Below are 25,116 nucleotides of genomic sequence, written 5' to 3' on the forward strand. Positions count from 1 at the left end.
CTCAATTCTCTCTCTTTTTTCCTTTTCTCTTTTCCTCTCTCCAAAACATCCCTTCTTTCATTCACGTTTTCTTACTCTGTTTCTTTTGCTGTTGTGATTTTTTTGAACATACCATTTACCCAGGACTGACAGTCTGAGATAGCTCTCCTAATGTTTCTGCAAAAGTCACCTGATTTAAGTATGTCTTGGATTTTAACCAAAATTGCTTTTAGAACACCTAGTAGATTTCTGTTGGAGAGCTGTAAGCCAATATATTTCAGTGATTGCTCATGTTCTCTGTGATGATATTTTTGCCTGTTGATTGACACTAGTCATTCTCATGCAACTGTCCAGGACTTTGCTTTTGTATTTGCTGACTGCTTTGCATGGCCCCCTGCAGCCCAGGCAAGCTGCTCAGAATATATAAACCGGGCCTTTGTGGTGAGAACAGAGCTGCATCAGACAGCAGGGGGAGCAAGATGGAGTCACAGATCCAGGTCCTCATGTCCCTGCTGCTCTGGGTGTCTGGTAAGAAATTGAAAAGTATTATAATCTTTTTAGAGTCATTTCTTTGTATATAAAAAATAACAATGTGTGCCAGGCTGTAATATTTTTATTCAGTAATACTCTGACAACATGGCATTACAAGGACATTAAATGACAAATTTAAAATGTATTGAATACTGTGGTGTTTTTTTTTTTTTTTTTTTTTTTTTTTTTTTTTTTTTTTTTTTTTTTTTTTTTTTTTTTTTTTTTTATTATGCATGATCACTTGTTTTCCTGATTGCAGGTGCCTGTGCAGACATCTTGATGACCCAGTCTCCATCCTCCCTGGCTGTGACAGCAGGAGAGAAGGTCACCATCAGATGCAGGTCCAGTCAGAGTCTTTATTCAAGTAACACCAAGAAGAACTACTTGAACTGGTACCAGCAGAAACCAGGGCAGGCTCCTAAACTGATGATCTACTTAGCATCCACTCGGAACACTGGGGTCCCTGATCGCTTCACAGGCAGTGGGTCTGGGACAGATTTCACTCTCACCATCAGCAGTGTCCAGGCTGAAGATCTGGCAGATTACTACTGTCATCAGCATTATAGTGCTCCTCCCACAGTGCTTCAACCTCCAACAAAAACCTCCTCTGAGATTCACCAGCTGTCTGCACCACACACAGCTCTGGACCTGCACACTTCCCTCTTTTGCCTGAGAGCCAGTGTTTCTGAAGTAATGATGAAAAGTTTTGCAGAGCCCAGAAATAATAAAGAGTTCAATGTCTCTTACATATTTTGGTATGAAAAACTTTGTAAGTAAATGCAGGAAAGAACTATTTATTATATGACATATTTTCTGTAACAAACAAATTCTTTGACTTGAATACAAGGGATTTACCTTTTTATAGTTCTGGAGTTCTGGTATCCAACATAAGACTCTTTGGTCTAAAGTGATGATGATGATGATGACAAACTGTATTTCTATTTGGAGACTCTAGGAGAGTGTTTTTTTTTCTTTTTCTAGGCTCTGGAGAGATTTTTTACTACCTTACTCGTGTCCATTTCTTCTGTTTTTTTTCTCTTTTCCTTCCCTTAAATTCCTTTAATTTTATTACATTTTAGTTAATTAATTACCTTTGTCTGCATGAATGTGGCCATTCATTTGTGTGTATGTGTGTACATGTTTGTAGGTGCAAAGCAAAGGTGACATGACATGTTTGTGGAGGTCAGAGAGTAACTTGGACTTGATCCCCTCTTTTTGCTATTTGGTTTCTGGAGATCAAACTCAAGTTTGACATCAGGCTTGGTGACAAGTGCCTTTGCCCTTTGAGTCACCTTACTGGCCTTAAAAATATTGATTTTTTTCTGACTCTCTCATGTACAAACATTTGGACATACACACACACACACACACACACACACACACACACACACGGACACGGACACACACGGACACACATATGCACCCATATATATGTACATACATACATCTACATACACATCCACACACATCCAGATATATACACAATATAGACATACATATATACACAAATACATGCACTCATACAGATACATACACATACATACATATACTTTTCTTCCTGGAGTCCCTCTTCTACCTTTATTTCTCTTTCTCCTACACACACTCACACACACACACACACACACACCACATCACATCACATACATACACATATATACACTGCAGTAGTCTGAATGTAATTGATCCCCATAATCTCATAGGGAGTGGCACTATTAGGAGGTGTGGTTTTGTTGGAGTGGGTATGGTCTTGTTGGAGGAAGTGTGTCTGGGGGAGCCAGTTTTGAGGTTTCCTGTGCTTAAGATATCACCCAGTGCCTCAGTTAAGTTCCTGTTTCCTGCAAGATCTAGGACTCTCAGCTACCTCTCCAGAACCATGTCTTTTTTCCCTGACTGACCATGCTCCCCATCATGATGATAATGAACTGAACCTCTGAAATTGTAAGTGAACCACCATAATTAAATGTTTCTTTATAAGAGTTGCCTTGTCATGATATCTCTTCCCAGCAACAGAAAACCTAGCAAAGACATACACATATATACACACATACACACATGCACTCATACAGAAATACCCCCCCCCACATGGTATTTATATACTTAGAATCCATACTTTTAGGATGTGGTATTTGTTGCCGCTCTCTCTGAAGCTACATCTCCCTCTGAAATCTCTATATGTGATTGCCAACTGTGGAGACTGAGAAACCTCTCTCCACTCTAATGTTGGATATAATTTTATGTCAGCAGATGCTGCCTTCCAGTCTTTACATTTCATATCAATTAATGAAGCTTAATGTTTTTAGAGGAGAATATTTTGTGCTCCTGTGTAAACAATATGCTAACTAATCATGGCCATATTCTCATTAAGAAGCGTACTGAACACATGTCTCAGAAATATGGCAGGGAACAAGTGTGTTACAGACTACATAAAATTCCTGGAGATCTCCAAATACCTTAAAAGTGAGTAGGTCTCTGAGTGATTCCAGGGCAGTGAACATTAAGCCTCAAATAAATCAAAAGCAGTACTTATACCAGCATATGAATCATAACACATAAACACAAGAGTGAAAAATCAAGTTAAAAGTGATGGCCATATAGGATCATAATTCCCTCAAGGATTCAACTCAAATATACTGAAATATGTAAAAATGATGGGTGAAGATTTCAAAAACATATTCATAAAATGACAAGTTTGCCAGTGACCTTGTCAGAGGAGAACAGATGGCAATTGAATTCAGGGCATCGACCTACAAGGAAACAAAACCCTGATGATTGAATCTCGGTAGGCAAGGCCCCGAGATCCTTGGCCCCAGAGTGTTTCTTGCTCCTGCTGTCTTTGCATGTTTGCTGCTGCCATTTTTCTCTGGTATCTGGCATGGTGTGAATGGGTATGGGGAGATCACCATTGCCATGAATACCGTATGATCATCATTTGAAAACAGCCCATTCTAGTGTGCACTTTTACCTGTGGATTATTATGAAGATGATTTCCTCCTAAACTGAACTGTTAAACTGAAGCATTTATTTTATACAATAGTAGTGTTAGTTTAAATAGGATTTTGATAATTAAGGTCTTTAAGAAATACAGTAATGGATTATAAAAGAGGTTAGTTTACTGGAGAAATTAACATAGGTAAAGGTAGGAAAAAATTTGGCCTGTGCCTCTGATAAAGCAGAGGCTGCAGAGGATAATAAAACAAGGAAGTGTCACAGAGCTAGAACACATGAGTTTCTACTAAGGAGCCTTATAGACTGTGGCTTAGGTTAATAATTAAGAAAAGCAACTGACTGGACTCCTGGGTCTCAGCCTGGTGCTTGGCTGTGGATCTCTGCATCTGTTTTACTGGATGAAGGCTCTATGATGACAGTTAGGGTATTCACCAATATGATTATCAGGGTAAGCAAGCTCAGGCACCCAGGAGTCCAGTTGAAGAGAGGGAAGAGGGATTCTATGAGCAAAGGGCATCAAGATTATGATGGGGAAACCTTTAGAGTCAACCAAAACAAGCTAGTGGGAACTTATGAACTTTAGACCAACAGTGTGGAGACTCCATGGGACTTGACTAGGCCCTCTGCATAAGTGAGACAGTTGTGTAGCTTGATCTGCTTAAGGGATCCCCTGGCAGTAGGATCAGGATCCATCTCTGGTGCATGAGCTAGCTTTTTGGAGCCCATTACCTACGGTGGGACACCTTGCACAGTCTTGATGCTAGGGGAGGGCCTTGGACCTCCCTCAACTGAATGTACTAGCCCCTGATGACTCCCCATGGGAGGCCTTACACTTTTGGAGGAGAGAATAGGGATGGGTTGGGGGAGGAGGCTGGGGGGGTAGGAGGAGAAAGGAGAGGGGGAATCTGTGATTGGTATGTAAAATGAATAAAAAATTACTTAATGTAAAAAAAAGAAAGAAAAACAATGGAGTCCCAGTAGCCCAGCTAACTTAAATATTTTTAATCTTAATATAGAGAAATTTCAGAGTGCATCATAGCTGAAACAAAGCTTTCAAAATAACTTAATGTTAGGTTAAGATATTTTTGACAAATAGCTTTGAGGTGAAGAGCCCAAGAAGACAATCCAAAGTTTTAGAAAGGCTTATAGCTAAGTGAGGGACCTATTAAGGTCAGGTAATAAGAACAAAGCAATCCAATTATTATTAGCTGACAAACCTTTTGTACTATGATTGATTGGTGAGCAAAGATGATGATTAACTCCTTGTGCCCATTTCTACCCTCAGCTTCCTGAAATAAAAAAAACTGTTGATGAGTGGTTATGCACCCTGAGGATTTAAAATAGAGCTGACTGATTCTTTTTAACATATAAAAGTTTAGGTTTGTGATTCTTTTAAAATTCCTTAAAAGATTACCTTTCATGATAAATAATAAAATGACTGATTTTTTTTCTTTGTAACTATAATATGAAGCCTGCCAGTAAAAGAACTGACTGAGTAAAATAACTTGATTCCTCATAATCTGATAATCTATAATACATTCCTTATATGTAAATGTCTGTGGGTTCTTGGGATAACTTTGTTTAATCATATATGGGAAATGAAAAATATGTTTTTTTAACCTGTATTCATTATAATCACTCACCTAAAAACAGAATGTAACCACACTGTAATTTTTATATTTTCTGAAAGATTTTGTTGGGATATAAAAGCTGTAGAGAGAAAAAAATAAAAAGACAGATGATTAGAATACAAAATAAATCAGAAGGAAATCATCAGGACTGTGTGCGTCTTTTTCCTTACTCCTCAGGTCCTAGTTCACCAGCTCCATTCAATCCCCATCAAACACTGAGTTGCTGGAGGCTGGTACTCATGGAAGCTGTATGAATTATCACAATTAAATACAAACAAAACATTTACTCCACGAAGGCTTTAGAGAGAAAAAAATGACAAACATGAAAAGACATTCAGTTCCCTAAATGGACCTCACCAAAGAAGGACCTTTCCATGTCATAGATCACATCTATTAGGTAAAAAATACAGAGACAGGAATCAAATTCAAAAGACATAATAGAAAATTTCCAAAGACAAACACAAGAGAGTGACAGCTGAATTCTCATTGCATAATGTAAAGGCCAGAAAGCGTGGAACAATATATTTCAGGTCCCGACCATAGGTAATTGTTAAATAAGTTAATTATATCCAGCAACATTGCATTTTTTTTTGGCTTTTTGAAACAGGGTTTTTCTGTGTAGTTTTGGTGCCTGTCCTGGATCTCACTCTGTAGACCAGGCTGGCCTTGAACTCACAGAGATCTGCTTGGCTCTGGCTCCTGAGTGCTGGGATTAAAGGCATGCATCACTGCCGCCCGGCTGTATTTTAAATAAGGTGAAATTAGATTTCAAGTAAATCACAAGCTAAAGAAGTTCATGACCATAAAGAAAGCACTGCAGAAGATACTATAAAAATGCTATGCACACAGAGCAAGAGTGCCTCAGTCATGAGAGCACAGGCAAACTATTAACATCAGGAGAAGGATGGATGAACAGTGGTGGTCAGGACAAGGGATATCAGTTTGTCCAACAGTGTAAGCAAGAAAATTCCAATGTAGTTGAGGAGTAGGGAAAAAGGAAACAACAATCTAATCCACTAGGAAATCTCAACAGAATTATAAAAGTAAATGGACATTTCCTTATAATCTTTTATGACCTCAATTCAGTAATAAAGGTGCACATATTGTTGGACTAGGATAAGAAACTATACCCAACTGTCTGTTTTCTCCAGGAAATATGCCTAACTGGTAATGACACATGGGTACTGACAGTCAAATGATAGAAGTAAATCTACCAAGAGAATGGGGGCCCAAACTAAGCTAGCACAGCTCTGCCAATATAGTAAAATCCAAACAATGTGGAATCAAACAGGTAAAGAAAGCAATAAAGGAAATGAGACACCAAAAGTACATAACAATTCCATATGCATTCATACCAAACTTTAGGGCTCAAGTTTTACAAGCCTTTATATAATAGACATAGAAGGTTAGATATATCCTGATACAATAGCAGAGGGCAATTTCAGCATACCACTCTCATCTTTAGATTCAAACTGGAAAAACTACCAGAGAAACTTTAGAATTAAACTGCATGAGAAATTAATGAACACAAGAGACATCTAAAATATATTTCATCAAGCATGTGTACATTATTCTTAGCAGCCCATCAACATTCTAAAAATAGATTTAACTTTAACCCACAATGTAAGTCTTGACAAGATTAAAATAATCTAAATGAAACTAGAAACCAGCACAGAGAGAAAGTATAGGAACTAAATAGCTGTTTGGAGACTGCACAATAGCCCCTTGAATTACCATTGACTTATTGAAGAAGTCAGGGAGAGAAACAAACACTTCCTAAATCAAATGAAAATGACAGCACAGCATTCCAGCATCTTTGGGAGGCAGCTATGTCATGGTGAGATGAAACTTTATGGCTGTGAATGGATACATTAAAAACCAGAAAGACCTCAAGTGAATAGCAAATTCAGAGAGATCTCAAATAAGCAATTAAAGGTGAGCCTTCAGGTCTAAGGAAGCAATCAAGTCAAACCCAGAATTAGTCAATGGCAAGAAGTGGTAAATATCTAGGCCGAAATTAATAAAATGGTTATTAAATCATAATACAGAAAAATATTCAAAGAACAGAGTCTTAAGATGAACAACAGCAAACTAACCTTGAGAAAGAGAAGCAGATCTAAGTTAATAAAATTAGAGGTAGAAGGGAGGAGTTTGCAACAGATTCAAATAAAACCCAGAGGATCTCTGGGGAGTAATTTGAAATTTTATACTCCCCTCAAAACTGGAAAATCTAGAAGAAATGGATATGTGTCTAGATAAATATTATATAACAGCATTAAAACAAAAGAATATCAAAAATTCAACAGAACCAAAGTAAGTAAAACTATTGAAAGGGTAATAAAATATCTTTCATAAGAGTGAAAAATCATAATGTATGGATGCTCTGTGGAATTCTGCCAGACCTTTAATGAATTGCTAACTTTCATTAACTCTCCTGGAACTGTTCTATGCCATAGAAAAGGAAGGAACACACCTGGACTCATTGTATGGAGCCAGCATTATCCAGATGACAAAATTAAAAAAAAAAAAAAAAAAGAGGGCCGGGCAGTGGTAGTGCATGCCTTTAATCCCAGCACTCGTGAGTCAAAGCCAGGTGGATCTCTGTGAGTTCAAGGCTAGTCTGGTTTACAGAGTGAGATCCAAGACAGGCACTAAAACTACACAGAAAAACCCTGTCTCAAAAAATCAAAATAAAATAAAAAAAATAGAAAGGGGAAAAGTGTGTGTGTGTGTGTGTGTGTGTGTGTGTGTGTGTGTGTGAGAGAGAGAGAGAGAGAGAGAGAGAGAGAGAGAGAGAGAGAGAGAGAGAGAGAGAGAGAGAGAGAGAGAGACCCCATTTCTTTGAATAACATAAGGATTCCACCCCAGTTCCTACAAGTGAAATTTTAAGAACACATTAAGGGGAGTGTGCAGTATAACAAAGCTGGTTGCAATTCAGGGATGAAAGGTTCAGGCAAAAACAAAAATACTAGCTGCAATTCAGAACAAAGTGCATAAAAAGCAGAAATCCTATCATCATTTCAATCAGTGCAGAACACCCTACTAAACTCTTGATGAAATTCTGGAAAGGACCAGGAGTAGAAGGATCTTTCCTGAATATAACAAAGAATATAGGGGACAGTCAGCTGCATCTGCAATCCTTTCTGCAGCCTTTGCTGGAAGAAGGGAGAATATTTGACTTTCATCAGAGAAAAAAAAAAGTCCAATTATCCTCATGCAGGAAGGGAGGACATCAGTAACTTTGGCTAATAATGAGGAAAGTAATGTGACAGTGACTATAAAGTAAGGAAGCCTGCTTAGCTGAAGGAGACAGGTTAGTAATGCAGATCTTACCTGTTGTTATTAATCCCACGCCCCCACCCCACCCCCATGTGTGGCCACACTTGTTATACTGCTATCCTAACAATTCAACATTAGAGAAATGGAGCAAAGAGAACAACTTGGTAGGGAGAAGCTCTTGCCACACAAGTCAACAGCCTGAGTTGGATTTTGGATCCTATAGAAAAATCTTTAACCCAAACACCCTGTGGAAAGATAAGAAGTAAAAATCAGAGAACTGTCTAAAAGCTTATCATCCAGCTAGCCCAGCTATGAGACACAGTGGAGGAGACAAGAGTGACCTGATTATAATAGAGTAGAATGAGAACTGACTCTCAAAACAACCTCCAGTGAGAACCATGGGATGTGAAAATGCACAGCTGCAGGTATGTGTGTGTATGATCACAATCTGTTTTTAAATGAAGAAAATCAGCTGATGACTAATAGTGGGAGGCATCAAGGAAATGAGCTCTGTGAACCTTGTTGCAATTTGGAGATTGTGCCACAATGAATGAGATAGAAGTATATCAAGGAAAGCATATACTAAATGGAACTGGAACTAACAAAATTACAAGCTATTCTCAGATTACAAGTATAGTTATATTGTTTTGGTTCACTGTAAGCACACATCATTTTTTTTATAAGATTAAAACTATTGTTACAGAATTCATTGCTTTTATTTTATGCACATGTATACATGTACAACCTGAGTGCTTCATGATTGTGGAGGTCAGAAGAGGGCAAGGGATCTCCTGGAAGTTATAGATGGTTGTGGATTGTTGTGGATGCTGGGAATCAAACACATGTCCCCTGCAAAAGCAACAAGTGCTCTTAACCACTGAGCCACCTCTCAAAACCAAGAGGCATGCTCTTCATAGAATAACATGTACTTTCCAGTTTTGACCTGGAACACTTGGGGATCCTGGTACCTTGCTGAGTCACAAAGTTGAGCCAGCTCTGAAGCTGTGGTCAACCTTAGATGATTTGCATGTGCTCTGAGCACATATCTGTCTTGAAGACATTTTTAATAGGCTGTTCACACCTAGTACAAGACTCAGTTGCATCCACAATACAGCAGGGGTATGAGGTTCCCCCATTCAGTTCTTGGGGTTCCTGCTGCTCTGACTTCCAGGTAAGAGAGGACAGTGATGATAATGTACTTAGCCTAGTGTGGTAGGTCCCACCTGGTTCATCAGAAAATTTCTCTCATAATCTGCTTAATTGGTAGATATTTATTTTGTGTTTTTAATTGCAGGTATGACATCTAACATCCAGATGACACAGACCCCCATCCTCTCTATCTGCATCTCTGAGAGAAAATGTCACCATCACCTGCCAGGCTTTTGGAGACATTTTCACCTTTTTAACTTGGTATCAACAGAAACCAGGGAAAGCTCTTAAGTTCTGGATCTATGCTGTAACTGTTTGGTAGATGGAGTTCCAATGAGGTTCAGTTACAGTGGATATAGGACAGATTTTACTCTCACCATCAATGGCCTTGGATCTGAAGATGTTGTAACTTGTTATTGTCAACACTATCATGACATCCCTCCCACAGTGATACAAATCATAACATAAACCACCCCGAGAGGCAGAAGTGTGAGACTGGACTACTACAATTGCATGTCTGCATTGTCTAAGAGCATTTTTAAGTCATAATCAAGATTTGAAGGACATTATGAGGTTTCAGTAAAAGCAGCTAGCCAGGCAAGCCTTATTAATCCCAGTGCATGCCTTGTATCTATTCTTCTCTTGATTTCAATAAACTACTACATTTTAGTTATCTGCATTATATTATCATTGAGTTCATACAGCAAAATGGAAGACATCATAGATGTGAGAAACAGGGACTTTTTAACACGGGGATTTGAGTCCATCTCACAGCAATCAACTGGCTCAAGGAAGAAGCTGTTAGATGAATCTCTATGTTGTTTTTACAAATAATGTAAAGTCTGCTGCCTGTTTAGATATCACAGATCACTTGCTAATGAAAGTATAAGCTAGATAAGAATGTGCTTCTGATATTTGTACCAGTAGCCAAAATTGAGGATGCTGATGCTCCCATCTGCCTGTAACATCACTAATATTGATTGTGTAGTTAGTTCTTATGTCTGTCCCTGAATCAATTTGCCTGTAGGTGCTGATGAATATTTGCATTCTGGTATTCTGATCATCAAATATAAAGGGATTAACATTTGTGATGGTTTGAATGAGAATGAGCCCCCAGAGGCCCATTTATTTAGATGCTCAGTCCCTAATTGGTAAACTGTCTTGGGAGGATTAAGAGGTGTGTCCTTATTTGAGAAGGTGAGGCACTGGGGGGACTTTGAGGTTTCAAAAGTCCAGGCCATTCTCCATGTTTTTCTCTCTCTTTGTGCCTGCTCCCTGTAGATCAATATATAGCTCTCAACTACTTTCTCCAGCATCATGTCTACCTTTGTACTGACATGTTACCTGCCGTAATGATAATGTACTAAACATCTGAAACTGTAAGCATATCCCAAATTAAATGCTTACTTTTAAAAGAGTTGCTTGATCATGGTGTCTCCTCACAGCAAGTGAAACCCTATGAGAGCCTCTAAGTGAGAAAATATATATTAAACCATAGAAGCACAGGTTAAATCTCAAAGTCAGTCCAAAATTCACCAGCATCATCTATGTAAGAAGTAGCTTGTCACAAACATAATTTGTCAGTCTCCCTCCATGAAATCTTAATATCAAAACATTTGCATAAGGGGCCGGGCGGTGGTGGCGCACGCCTTTAATCCCAGCACTCGGGAGGCAGAGCCAGGCGGATCTCTGTGAGTTCGAGGCCAGCCTGGGCTACCAAGTGAGTTCCAGGAAAGGCACAAAGCTACACAGAGAAACCCTGTCTCGAAAAACCAAAAAATAAAAAAATAAAAAAAAAAAACATTTGCATAAGGAAAACCAGGGTTTTAAAAGAAATTTAGTAGATTCCTGGGACTTTTCTTAGCACCAGGCTTCTCCTTACCCCATAATGTCTCCCTCTATCAGCATATCTCTTTCATTGTTCTCCCACTCCATCCTTCCCCCAGCTTGACCATCCTATTCCCTCATGTTCTCATTCCTCATCCCATGCCTTCTATTGCCCTCCTTCTCCCCAGTTAACTCAGGATATCTTATCTGTTTCCCCTTCCCAAGGTGATCTATGTATCCCTCTTAGTGTCTCTCTGGAGCTGTGGGTTGTAGTTTGGTTATCCTTTGCTTTACATCTAGTATCCACTTATGAAAGAGTACATACCATGTTTGTCTTTATGAGTCTCTAAGAGCTTTACTATCATTACAAAGATTCTTGTATTATTAAAAAGCACATTTTCATTTATTTGTTACTTTTGTAGTCACTGTGACAAAAACTTGACAGAAACAACATGGGGGTATTTTGACTCACAGTCAGAAGGATGTCTGATCATCCTGAAGTAAGTCCTGGCAATGAATCCCCTGGAAGCTGGAGGCATAGATACCACCAATTAGAGGAGTAGATACAATTTTCAAAGATCCACTGTCAGTGACATACTTCTGCTCTGCACTCTCCATCTGCTGAAGGCTCATCATCTTGATATTGTCCAAAAGCTGTGGTCTCAGTATTCAAAACACAAACTTTAAAGAGATATTTCAGGTTCATACCATAGCTTTCTGCCTGGTCTTCCTTTGGCTTTTGGTTGTTTTAAAAGCTAAGATAAATGTTCAACCTAATATGACCCTATAGTTTTAATTGTCACAACACATTTCAAAAGTCCAAAGTTCAACAAATAGTTTTGAAAATCTAGACAATCTCTTAGTATTTTACTTCATGAATCAAAATGAATGTTACAAACCTCCATACACAGCACATGAAACATATATTCCCATTCTCAATAGAAAGAGTGTGGACATAGCAAGAAAAGAAAGACCAAACAGTACCTAAATCTCAGCAAACACTGGATATTGTAGCTCCATGTTTAGCACTGAAGAGCCATGGCATTATCATGAGATTGATAACAGGCTTAGGTAGCTGTAGGCATGGGCTTGAACCTAAGTCACTGACCTATGAGGAACTTATATGAATTTCCTGGAGGTATGTTTAAACAACTCCAAACTGAGATATTATAGACTGCCATAAAATGACTTGTGTAAACCCATACTGAGCAGTAAATAAATTTATTCCAAGTTACCTACACAGCTGTAGAAGAGGTAATGTCTTCAGATTCTCAGAAGTGGTCAACAGGCATCTTATCAAGCTCCTGTTTTGTCTAAAGTGGAATCAAAGCAACTTGGGCCCAAATCACCACTTAGGGCCAAAACAGAAGAGACTGCCGGCTCCAATAACAAGACACAGAGAAAACCAGACTTAAGGAAACTTAAAAATTTATGTGGACTCATTCCTCACTGTTATCAGGGATTTTACTGGTCTTGTTAAATTCTGTCACTGTGAGAATGATGGCTGCCTTACTGTTATTTGTTATGTGAAACAGCTCAATGGTGACTTGCCCCATGATGGAGTTACTCTGTCTATGAATTGGAGGATCAGTGTTCCTATACCACTCCTGCAGCTTGTCGTCAGGGTATAGAGGTAGGGTATCTGAAGATTGGATTAGAACATTTTGCATTTTCAAAACTGCTATTCCATAAACCAGGGATATTTAATATAAACAGGCAATCTATTTCACACATATGAATATGTACAAATTATAATTCTCTAAGGAAGAAGAATTCATGAGTAAAGGATGTGTTTTACTTTAAGATGGATTCACTCAGGCACACAGGTGGTAGGATGAGATGTCTTGGAAACTCTCTGGCGCCTCCTAGGAGGAGGAGACTTGCTATCATTTTCACAGGTCCTATTCTTACCCAACATGAAGAGCAACAGAAAGCACAAGGCAGAGGGACATCTTTTGTTGTTTGCAGAGCTCTGGTCCATTCCCACCAATCTGTATCCCCTCTGGGGTTCTAATAATAGCAACGTTGAGATCTGGGTCATCTCTGGGGAAGGACTATGCAAAGCAGATTCAGTTAGTGTTGAAAGTACAGGTGTTAGAGCAGACTCTATTTCTTTCTTTCTTTCTCTTTTTTTAAACCATCACCACGTTATTAGACATGGGGAAAAAAGCACTTGAACTAACTTCCCTAGAAGCTGTGACAACACAACCAACAATGGACCATCAACCAAACGAGGGAAGCTGACAGGATCACATTCTTCCTCTTGCTATTCAGAATTAAAAGGGACAATAGAAATTAGACTCATCTTACACTGCCAAGGCTAGATAAACAATCACAGCAATAAGAGAAAACTCTAAACAAGAAAACATGTAAGGAGGCGTGAGACTGAGAAAATTTTCTGGTAATCCTTTGCAAGTGTCCTTATTTTGAAGAAATGAAGTAGAGGATGGAGTGACATTTAGTCTTACAACCTCATTACTTGAACTTTTAAATGTTTTGCAGATTTCACAGAAATGTGACAACTGTTTCCTGGTTTAACTATAGGCAAAAGGCTACTTTCTCATAATTTTGGAGATGGCATTATGCTGTGTAGAAAAATGTGACTACAGATAGTCTTATTGCTCCACAATGAAGAAATATGTGTCCTATTAAAGTGTTTTCCCCCTATTGAAACAGGGTAAAACTGTGAAACTTAAAATTGCTAAAGTGATAGGAAGATGAATAGGAATCTCACTTACACAACTTAATTAAACACAGCTCTTTGAACAGATAAAGATAGATTTCTTCTGTATCCCAGAATCTAATCAATATTTACATGTATAATTCAGCTATCATTTGTCTTAAAAGGACTTATTGGGAAATGTTATCATTTATACTATTTTTTACAAAAAAATATTTTACTGTTTAAAATAACCCCAGACTTTAACATTGTAACCTGTTTTTAATTTCAGGCTATCTGCATATTCTTTCTCCTGCAGTTGTACATAAAATATTTTTACATTAAAAAAGACAAATACTATAGAATTGTATTACATGAAATATACTGAATATACAAATTCATAGAGACAGAAAGATTAGACGTTATCTCAAGATAGAGAAGAAAGGAATAAAGGTCAATGATTTCCTAAGTACAGATTCTCTGTTTTGTGTGATGGAAAACCCCCACAAATGCACCATAGTATCAGGACATAATATCATGAATGTAATAAATCAATACAATTAATGTAATTAATGAATATCATAAATATAATTATTGAATGAATACATGAATGTAATCAATGAATACCACAAATGTAATTAATATCATGAGTATAATTAATGAATACCATGAGTGTAATTAAAAATAAATTAATAAAATAAAGTGATAGGTGCAATGGGCTCACCCTTTATTTTCAGAGGTTTCTAGTATTAGTATCATGGAGTAGATTCAAGAGCTGGTGATATCTCTACTACTAGGTAATGCATAAAAATGATGGAAACATGTACAAGAAATGTTCTTTTTCTGAACCTAATAAACTAAGTCCAGTAAATGTATTCAAGTACAAAGAACTTGGAAGATGAAAACAATTATTTTTTATTATATATGCTACAGCCCTATTAGAGGCAAAACCAGGAAATAATCTTGTACCTCATGGGAAATATTAAAGTTCTGGTAAATATATACAATATTCATAAACATGAATATTATGTCATACTTTTATCCATATTTACATATGTCTATGTGGTGGTATTGTGTTCCCCAAAATATTGTGTACTCTAATAAATTTATCTGGGGTCAGAGAACAGACAGCCACTTGATACAAAGGCTAGAAAATGGTGGCACTCACACCTTTAATCCTAACTTTCCAGAGATAGAAATCCCTCTGGATCTCTGTGAGTTCAAGGCCACATTGGAAATAGCCAAGCATGGTGACACACGCCTTTAATCCCAGAAAGCCAGCCTTTAATCCCAGGGAGTGGTGGTAGAAAACTGAAAGATATATAAGGCGTGAGGACCAGAAACTAGAAGATTTTGGCTGGTTAAGCATTCAGGCTTTTGAGCAGCAGTTCAGCTGAGAGCCATTGGGATGAGGACACAGAAGCTTCCAGTCTGAGGAAACAAGACCAGATGAGGATCTGGCGAGGTGAGATAACTGTGGTTTGTTCTGTCTCTCTGATCTACCAGCATGGACCCCAATAACTCGCCTCAGGTTTGATTTTATTAATAAGAACTTTTAAGATTCCTGCTACATGTGGCACCCAACGTTCGTGTTATGAATTCATGAAAAAGCTGCTTGCCTGTGGCCTTGTGAGCCCCAGCTCAGGCCCAAGCTACACTCAGCCAGTTGTGGTAGCGTACGCTGGTAGGATTTACTGAAGAAGGCAGAGGCAGGAGGATCCCGAGTTTGAGCCAGCCTAGGAGGCTTGGGAGAAGCTTTGGCCCGGACTGAGCCACAAACAGTGGTGGGACCATGGAAGCAGTGGCTACTGCTCCACATTTCCAGCTCCTTCTCATCATGTTGGTGACTGCGGTGATGCTGCTACCTGGGACAAAGGGTTTACTGCTGCTGGTTCAGAGAAGAATTGCCAGGACCATCGTGTTACAAGAAAGCATCGGCAAAGGTCAATTTGGAAAAGTTTGGCAAGACAAATGGTGGGGAGAAATTATTGTGAAGATTTTCTGTTCTAGGGAAGAATGTTCATGGTTCCGAGAGACAGACATTTATCAGACTGTGATTGTTCCAAACCACAGAGGAGGCAAAAAAAATAAAATAAAATAAAATAAAAAAAATCCGCAGGAAACCATGACTACGCCTAACAGTGACTTTGAAATCTTCAAAAAGATGACAGGATCCTACAATGATGATTCCACATGGACTATGATAAAGCCATTAAGCCGAATAACACCATGGAAAAATCAACTTTGGACTACAAACTGGTCAGGACAATTTTGAGAGGACTAGCTGAGATGATACAGCCTGACAGACTACTTGAACAAGGACTTGAAACAAGCCCTGAACTTTCCTTTTATGCAGAGAATGGACAAATGATACAGGACTTGACGATTAACCCAAAAATTTTCTTTTCAAGATTCCCTAAAGATATCTTCACCCCTAGAAAGCAAAAAGAAAAAGAGAATATAGATATGAGATAGATCATTGAATCTACTCTGAGAAAAAAGATAAAGAAATAATAGGATAAATAGGTAGATCACTGAATCTACACTGAAGAAAAAAGGGGAAGATATAAAAATGACAAAAGGTAGACTAATGAATCTATTATGAAAAGAAAAGAGAAAGAATATGGATATGATAAGATAAAAAGGGAGATTATGGAATCTACTTTTTAAAAGGAACTACTTGTTTTAAATAAGATAAGTAATGAAAATTTTTTGGTCTGAGTTTATCAGATGTTACTGGACTGCACATTGTTAATATATATAATGGAGTTTTTTGTCTGGATCTGTCAAATGTTAATGGACTAGACATTGTTAATGTAATATTGACTGTATATTGCATATACTTATTGAAGATAGTTTTTCTTGTATTAGTTATAAGCTTTTTTAATTTTAGACAAAAAGAGAGGAAATGTGGTGGTATTGTGTTCCCCAAAATATTGTGTACTCTAATAAATTTATCTGGGGTCAGAGAACAGACAGCCACTAGATACAAAGGCTAGAAAATAGTGGCACTCACATCTTTAATCCTAGCTTTCCAGAGATAGAAATCCCTCTGGATCTCTGTGAGTTCAAGGCCTGATTAGAAATAGCCAAGCATGGTGACACATGCCTTTAATCCCAGAAAGCCAGCCTTTAATCCCAGGGAGTGGTGGTAGAAAACTGAAAGATATATAAGGCGTGAGGACCAGAAACTAGAAGATTTTGGCTGGTTAAGCATTCAGGCTTTTGAGCAGCAGTTCAGCTGAGAGCCATTGGGATGAGGACACAGAAGCTTCCAGTCTGAGGAAACAAGACCAGATGAGACGAGGTGAGATAGCTGTGGTTTGTTCTGTCTCTCTGATCTACCAGCATGGACCCCAATAACTCGCCTCGTGTTTGATTTTATTAATAAGAACTTTTAAGATTCCTGCTACATGTCTATATATAGATATAGTTGTAGATATATGTGTTCATATGTGTACATTAGATTAATCAAAAATTTTCTTAAGGGTGATCATACTGGCTAGTTTTATGTAGACTTGACACAAACTTGCACCATGAATCTTAAGAGGTTTTAATTATTTAAAAACCTAGAGCCAGATATTAGGGTGAATATTGAAAGATCAGAGAAACAGAACAAGCCACAGACAACCTCATCTCCCCAACTCTTCAGCTTGTCTTGTTTCCTCAGACTGAAAGCCTCTGAGTCCTCAACCAAAAGGGTCTTAGTTGAGCTGCTTAAAAGCCTCTAGTTCCTGGTCCTCATGCCTTATATACCATTCTGCTTCCTGGGATTAAAGATGTGTGTCCTTCCCAAGCAAACACATGAGATCACAAGTGCTGGGATTAAAGGTGTGTGCCACCAGTTTCTGGTTCTGTTTCCAGTGTAGCCTTGATCTCACAGAGATCCAAAATGATCTTTGCCTCCTGAGTGATAGAATTAAAGGTGTGTGCCACCACTGTCTCGACTCTATGTCTAATCTAGTGACTGTCTCTGTCTCTGACCCTCAGATAAATTTATTAGAGTGCACAATATATTGAAGGACACAATATATCACCACACAAACTAGAGTAACCAGAGAGGAGGGTGCTTCAATTGAGAAAAAGCTTCCTTAACATTGGACTGTAGACAAGCCTGTAGAGCATTTTCTTAATTATTGATTTATGTGGGAGGGCTAAGCCCATTTTGAGTGGTGCCATCCATGGGCTGATAGTTCTCAATTCTATTATACAGCAGGCTGAGTAAGCTATGGGGAGCAAGTCAGTAAGAAGCACTTCTCCACAGCCTCTGAATCAGCTTCTGACTCCAGCAGATTCATGCCCTGCATCAGTCCCTGACATCACTGCTTTTAATGATGAACCATTATATTGAAGTGTTAGTGAAATAAACCCTTTCCTTCCCAAATTGCTTTTGTTCATGGTGTTGCATCACAGCAATAGAAAACCTTATCAAGACAGTGATGATGTATTGGTTTTAGCATTAGTAATCATTGGTATAGTAAAATTAGATTTATTTTTGTTCCCAATACCATTGTTTTATTGTTACAAAGTGTTTACTACATTCAAGTTCAGTATTTCGAAACTTGAAAGAGTATTGTTGAGAAAGTCCACATCTTGATATCATTAGGTGATTTCAGATAGAAACAAGATAAAGACATTAATAGTATAGCTGTCATAAAATGAAAACCATTCTTTTGACATCCTTCTGTGTTAGGCACAAATGCATTAAAAACATTCAGTGGATCGGCGCTCACTCCAACCTTCCCTCAGTCCTGCACTTTCTAAATAGGTCTTCTCAGAGCATGCAAAGCCTTCCTCCAACTTATTTTAATCTGTTTCTGTTCATCTACATTTTGCCTCAGGGCTTTTTCCACTTTCTTTAATTCTGTATGCCTTCCCTGCTTGCTTCATGGCTGGCTGACCCTGGTGTCTCCATCTCTTTCTCGCTCCTTTTCTTCTCTCTCATTTTCTCTCAAGCCTAGATTTATCTTACTACTTATTCTCTCTGATGACCAGCCCTGCCTATCTCTCTACTACCTATCTATTGGCTTTTCAGCTTTTTATTACATCAATAATGTGGCTTAGGCAGGCAAAGCAAAACAGCAACACATTTTTTTCATAATTAAACAAATGCAACATATCCTTGCCTAATTAAACAAATGCAACACACACAAATGCAACACACCTTTCCATAGCTAAAGTAATATTCCACAGCATTTCCCCCTTTTTGTCTGAATAAAAAGAAAAGTTTTAGCTTAACATAGTAAGACTATCTAGAGTAAGAACAATTATCAAGTAAGGATTGCATTTATAATATCCAGTCCATTTATATTTGGCAAGTTCAGAGACAATACACCATTATTTATTATATCCTATCTTGGTGAGTCCAAAGTTTTGTACCTAATTTGCCTTCTATTATAACGAAGCGAAGCTGTAACTATAACTATCTAGTATTTAACTCTATCAAAACCCCCAGAAGGATATACTATTAACTGAGTAAACAGAAAGTGCAAAGCAAGAAACTTCCAAAACTCCTGAAATGACAGAGACATCTGGCTTCCTGGACAGTCACCCAAGATTCCTTTACAATATTGGTGCATTCACCTTTAGCCTACAGGCCTAGAATATATGGTAGACTTTTCTATGAAGCAGGGAATTTTGCCTTGTCTTGTCAAAGTTTATCAGTCACTTTCCTTTGTGTCCTGCAGAGTACCTGGCAGACTATTTTATAAAGCAGGAATTTCGAAGGGCTGTCCTGCCTTGTCTTGGCAAAGTCCAGTAGTCACTTTCCTTTGTGTCCTACATGTCAAGTTTAGACAGTATACAGTCTGCAGTTAAGGCAAGGATAGTCTCATGCCCAAATGGCTAGCTTTGACACATTGAAAGCAAACTCAGTATGGAGGTTCTTTGATGCCCATCATCCTTTTATGAGGTAGATTGATGCTGCCAGGAGCAGATATGTCTCACTATCATGAAAAGCCTTAGATTATTAAATATCTTAAATGCCACATCCTGTAGGTCTCTAAAGCATTTGAAAAGCATCTATATATCTAAAATATATCTGTTAACCTTGAAAACATACTAATCTGACTATAAGCTTAATTATTATAGATGGCTTATTACCAACCTGCATTTCTTAATTACATGTTACATTTTTAAATGAGCTGCACAAGCACAATATGCTAAACAAAAGCAGAAACATACAAAGAGTATGAAAAAATAATTTTAAATTTGTATCAATATACCCAAATCCATACCAATGTAAAATATTTGAGTTTAATAGCTGTATTTTATCCAATATTCCTATAACCCCACTAAATGATGACAAACATCAATAAATTACCAAATATTAAAAACAACCCACTCTAGCTCTTGGGACTATGGACATTATATTCTCTAGACTGCGTCATGTTTTCTGAGGGTGATGATACCTTTAGGAAACCCTGAGAAAATTGCTATAATGTTCAAGTCCTGGAAAAAATGAGTTGTAACATTTTTCATCCAGTCTCATAACTGTTCTCATGTAGAAGGATCAGTATACATGTCACCTGTCTTGTAGTTTTTCTTGGTTTATTTCTTTATGTCTGTAGCCAGTATTTTCAGGAGGTCTCCCCCCATCGACTCTGATCTCTGTTAACCTTGAAGAATTCCACAGCCTTTCATTTCCTGTGGAGACAAAAGCATAACCTCTTGCCCAGTGCAATACATTTTCTCACTTGCATTTTAAAGCTAAGACATCCCTAAAGTATCTAGGCTGGTAAAATAATTCATTAGTTCCTTTTACAGTCCAATTTCTCTCAGCAGCTCTTGTTCACTCATCAGCATTGAAAAATTCAAAGACAATACAGCACCCTACAGGATCTCAATTCCCTCTGTATTTCCCATCTTTATGAGTTTTTTATATTACTTTACTCTTTCTTCAAAGACTTTACTTAATTATAAACTACTTACTTTTTATGACTGTCTATATCCACTTTCTTTTCTTTCTTAAGCCTACTCACATTTTTAAACACACTGTAACCTGCTTAGAGACTTTTTTATGTCTAGACTTGTCTTTACTGCATATCTGTAGCCTTTTCTGACCATGTGAGCCAAACCTTAAACTGCTAAGCTGCTGCCACACGGCTCTGGCAGCTGGCTCTTTCCCCTCCTTAGGTCCATGGCAGCCAGCCTGAAGACTGTGGTCTCAGTCAAGAGCTGCACTTAATTTAAGTCCACTTAAGTGTTTAAACAAGAGCTGCATTCCAGTGCCCCAGCTGTAACATGGTGGTGCCTGCACTATGGCAGGTGTTTCTTCTTGGAACGCTGTATCCACTTAGTGTGCTGGCTGCTTAAATGCTGTATGAACACTCACCAAGTAATATTCCATAAGACCCCTTAAAAATGGGTATTCAATCTGATTCTCTACTGTGGATTCAGATTGCTTCAGTTTAGCCCACCTTTAAGCAAACAATGAAACTGACCAACCTGCCCAGTAGCAGAACACCTGCCTTTCACTCTGCCTCCATTTCCTAGAGACTCTGAAGATCCTCAAGGGACCCAACCTTTCTCTCTCATCCTATCCCTTTGTGTATGTCACCAATATCTGGAAGCAGTCTCCACCTGGAAACCTGAATGATTTCATGGTTGTGGTTTATGGTTGTGTAGGCTTGGGAATCAATTAGGGGATATCCATCATCCTTCTTGTTCTCTTCAAGTTACCCAATCTGATTTCTAGCCCTGTACAGGGACCTCTCTTTCATCTCTACATCAATTTCCTAGGTACTCTGCAAGTCCTCCAAGAAGACCCAGATTTCCTCTTTTCTGTGTACACTCTCTTCATACTCTTACCTTTCAGTCTATTCCTTCATGTCAGCTCCCAATATGTAGAAACACATTGTACCTTGGACCTCACAATGACCACACCTGGAAGAGGCTCAGAAGCATTCCTTACTATGCAACACATAGCAGCTATACTATTCTTAAGATCTAGATAAGGCAACAGAAACTAAGGAATAAAACACTCTTCCAACAAAGACAAGACCAGATATTAGCACCTAGAATCACAATTACCCCAAAACCAGAGCCTAGTACAAAAACAAAATTACCAAGAGCCAGGACAATACATCTCTACCAGAACCCAGCAACACTACTACAGTAGGGCCTGGGATATGCAATATAGCTCAACCACAAGTCAAGGACTCGAAATACCTATATGTTCATGAACCTTAAAGGGGATATAAATAAACTTATTAATGAAAACACAGATAGTAAAATGAAAAGAAGAAAACAGACTAGCATATTAAAATAGAAGTAGAATCACTAAGGAAAATTCAAACTGAGGTAAAACTTGAAATGAAAACTTTAAGTCAAACAAAAATCTCAGAGGTTAGCCTCACCAAAAGAATACAATAGATGGATAAGAAAATAACATGCATTAAAGACAAAATGGATAAGTCAGTCTAAAATGTCTTGGCATAAAATATCCAGAAAATCTGGGACACAATTAAAAGACCAAGGGAATACTGGAAGAGGTATGGAAACCTAATATAGTAGAAGCTTCTTCAAATATATATGTCTGTGAAATGAACCTAAATGGAATCAATAAATAACAGGAAGGACAGAACACCAACTGGACATCTCTCATAAACAAATGGTACCTCCATTGCCATGAATGGGTTACATCTAGTAGAGTTACTGGCCAAAGAGACTCCGTAGAAAACCAAAACAACTCAGGGTATTCTCAAGGCTATTGGTGGCTGGGCACAAACTGATAGTGAGGTCCTATTGCATTGTTTATAAAAATACCTCTCTGGCTTCCATATCACACCGGGATACTGGTATTACCAGTGACTTGTGTACCCTGAAGTTATATAATCCATAGTTAAATAACTCTGGAACTAAACATTTTTATGTTGTGATTTAAAAACATGGTTTATTTGATTTGTAGTTTTAATATGAGTGAAGCTTTTACTCCTGAAACACCACAATACTTCCACAACTTTGCGCAACAAAGTATTGGATAAATAATACATGAAAACAAATCAAGAGCTGGTCTTCTTTTAGTTTCACACACAGTGGTTTATTTTCTCCTGTTTTTTCGAGGACTTTATTTTATATGGATGTAACGAACACCTAACTTTTGTGGTATCTTATTTTAAGGACATCAATATCCAGGCCATGCACTGAGACTTAAATTTTCCAAGTGGCTACAAAGGCTATTTGAAGAGACCTCACCAGGGAAAGAAGAGGGAGATCATATAGGAACATATTCTCTCTCCTAGTTGGCTTTTTTGTTGCTGTGATAGATTCCATGATCAAATACCACTAGGGGGAGGGAAGGGTTTATTTCATTTTACAGATTACAGTTCATCATTAAGGAAAGTCAGGCCACAGACTCAAGACAGGATATTGAAACAGAAACATTGAAATGCTGCTTACTGGCTTGCTTAGGTACCTTTCTTATGTACTGAATACCAATCTGCTTAGGGACAGAATTTTCCACAGTGGAGTGGACCCACCCTGCCCTTTATCAATTAGTAATCAGGAAAAATCTCTACAAATATGCACACAGGCCAATATGATCAAGGGATTTCCCCACTTGAAATTCCATAAGGTAACTCTGGTCTGTGTCAGGTAGAGAAATGAGGCTAACTAGAAGATATCCTGGTTCTTTCAATATCTTCTGCTGATGTCTCCTCTTGACCACCCTATATTTCTTTTCCATATTGTATTAACATGGAGGATGTTCTAATCTGATAATCTCCTGAAGTTTTCACTTGATCTTTTGTCCATGTCTTGTGTTTGCAATGAAAAATATATTCTTTTAGGAACTGGAATAAAACACATGTTTAGGGAACATGGCAAATTCAAGGGTATGTAAGCAGTTGATCTAGGGAGGACATTTGCTTCCAAAGAAAGTAGGAAAGGTTAAAACGGTGAGTCAGAAGAAGCACTAACACAAGAAACTCAAGAAGCAGGTAAGTGTGATGTGCAGAAAGGCATGCAAAGTGATAAGTGGAACTGGCATTCAGAAGGATTAGGTAAAGCTGACAAGTTACCAGTCAGAGTGAGTGTTCATTTCCATTCCTTCCTTACAAATTACACTCTTTCCTTTTTGTGTGAGATAGTGTTTTACCCTTTCCTGTTATCTCTCTATGAATTTCTGGGTGGTGATACTGATAATTTATCATGGAAGGTCTTCAACATGCACAAAGGAGGCCCTTTGCTAAATAATACCATTATCAAACCCAAGAAGCCAATGAAATTTCCTACAGGTTCAAAAGCTTTGATATTTACCTAGTCAGAAAACAGTAAATGTTGTCCTTTAACAGTTAACATACCATAGATCTCTGCACTCATAGGAAAGTAGAATGACTACCCCGTTATTTCCAGAGATAACCTTGTTCTCTGTGGTGAAATCTGGCCTGAGATACCTGTAGAGACAGCAGCCTGTACTTAGTGACTGAGATGAGCTAGCCATGCATCCATGCTCAAGTCTCTATCGTTTCCACTGATTTGCATATGCCCACAGCACAGCTCAGTTCCCTGAGTCCTTAATAGACTGGTAACATCCTGTGCTGTAGTTAGTTGTAGTCAGGACACTGCAAACATGAAGACTCTTAATTAACTCCTGGGTTTCCTGATTCTCTGCCTCCCAGGTAAGGAAGAATAGCCCTGTGCATTCCAGTGCAGTCAGTGCTGCCTGGGTATACAGGAAAGTACTTAATGACACCATTAATCATGTGGATGTTTTTTTATATATTTCTGATTTCAGGTGTCCAATGTGACATCCACATGACCCAGAGTCCAGTTTCTCTGTCTGCCTTTATAGGAGACACTGTCACCATCACTTGCCGGGTCAGTCAAGACATTGGTAGATATTTAGGCTGGTACCAGCAGAAAGTGGGGGAAAGCCCCAGGTTTCTGATCTATTATGCATCCAATTTACTTTCTGGTGTCCCAAAGAGGTTCAGTGGCAATGGCTTTGGGGCAGAATACACTCTCACTATCAACAGCATGGAGCCTGAAGATGCTGGGACTTACTACTGTCAACAGTGTTTCAGTTACCCTCCACAGTGCTACAAAGTGTAACAAAAACTACCAAGAGAGGCAGATGTTTGAGACATCTGCACCCAACAGTGACACCCAACAGTG

At 38.3% G+C, this 25,116-nt stretch overlaps 1 protein-coding gene across 1 annotated transcript; it reads left to right on the plus strand.

Moving 5' to 3' along the window:
• Positions 1-427: 427 nt before the first annotated feature.
• On the plus strand, positions 428-25,053 carry LOC119087722. The gene is made up of 3 exons (XM_037204310.1): positions 428-507; positions 770-1,279; positions 24,737-25,053. The coding sequence occupies exons 1-3, from the start codon at positions 459-461 to the stop codon at positions 25,051-25,053; spliced, it is 876 nt and encodes a 291-aa protein (XP_037060205.1). The 5' UTR covers positions 428-458.
• Positions 25,054-25,116: the final 63 nt, after the last annotated feature.

Source organism: Peromyscus leucopus, chromosome 3 (genome assembly GCF_004664715.2).
Source record: "Peromyscus leucopus breed LL Stock chromosome 3, UCI_PerLeu_2.1, whole genome shotgun sequence".
NCBI lineage: Eukaryota > Metazoa > Chordata > Mammalia > Rodentia > Cricetidae > Peromyscus > Peromyscus leucopus.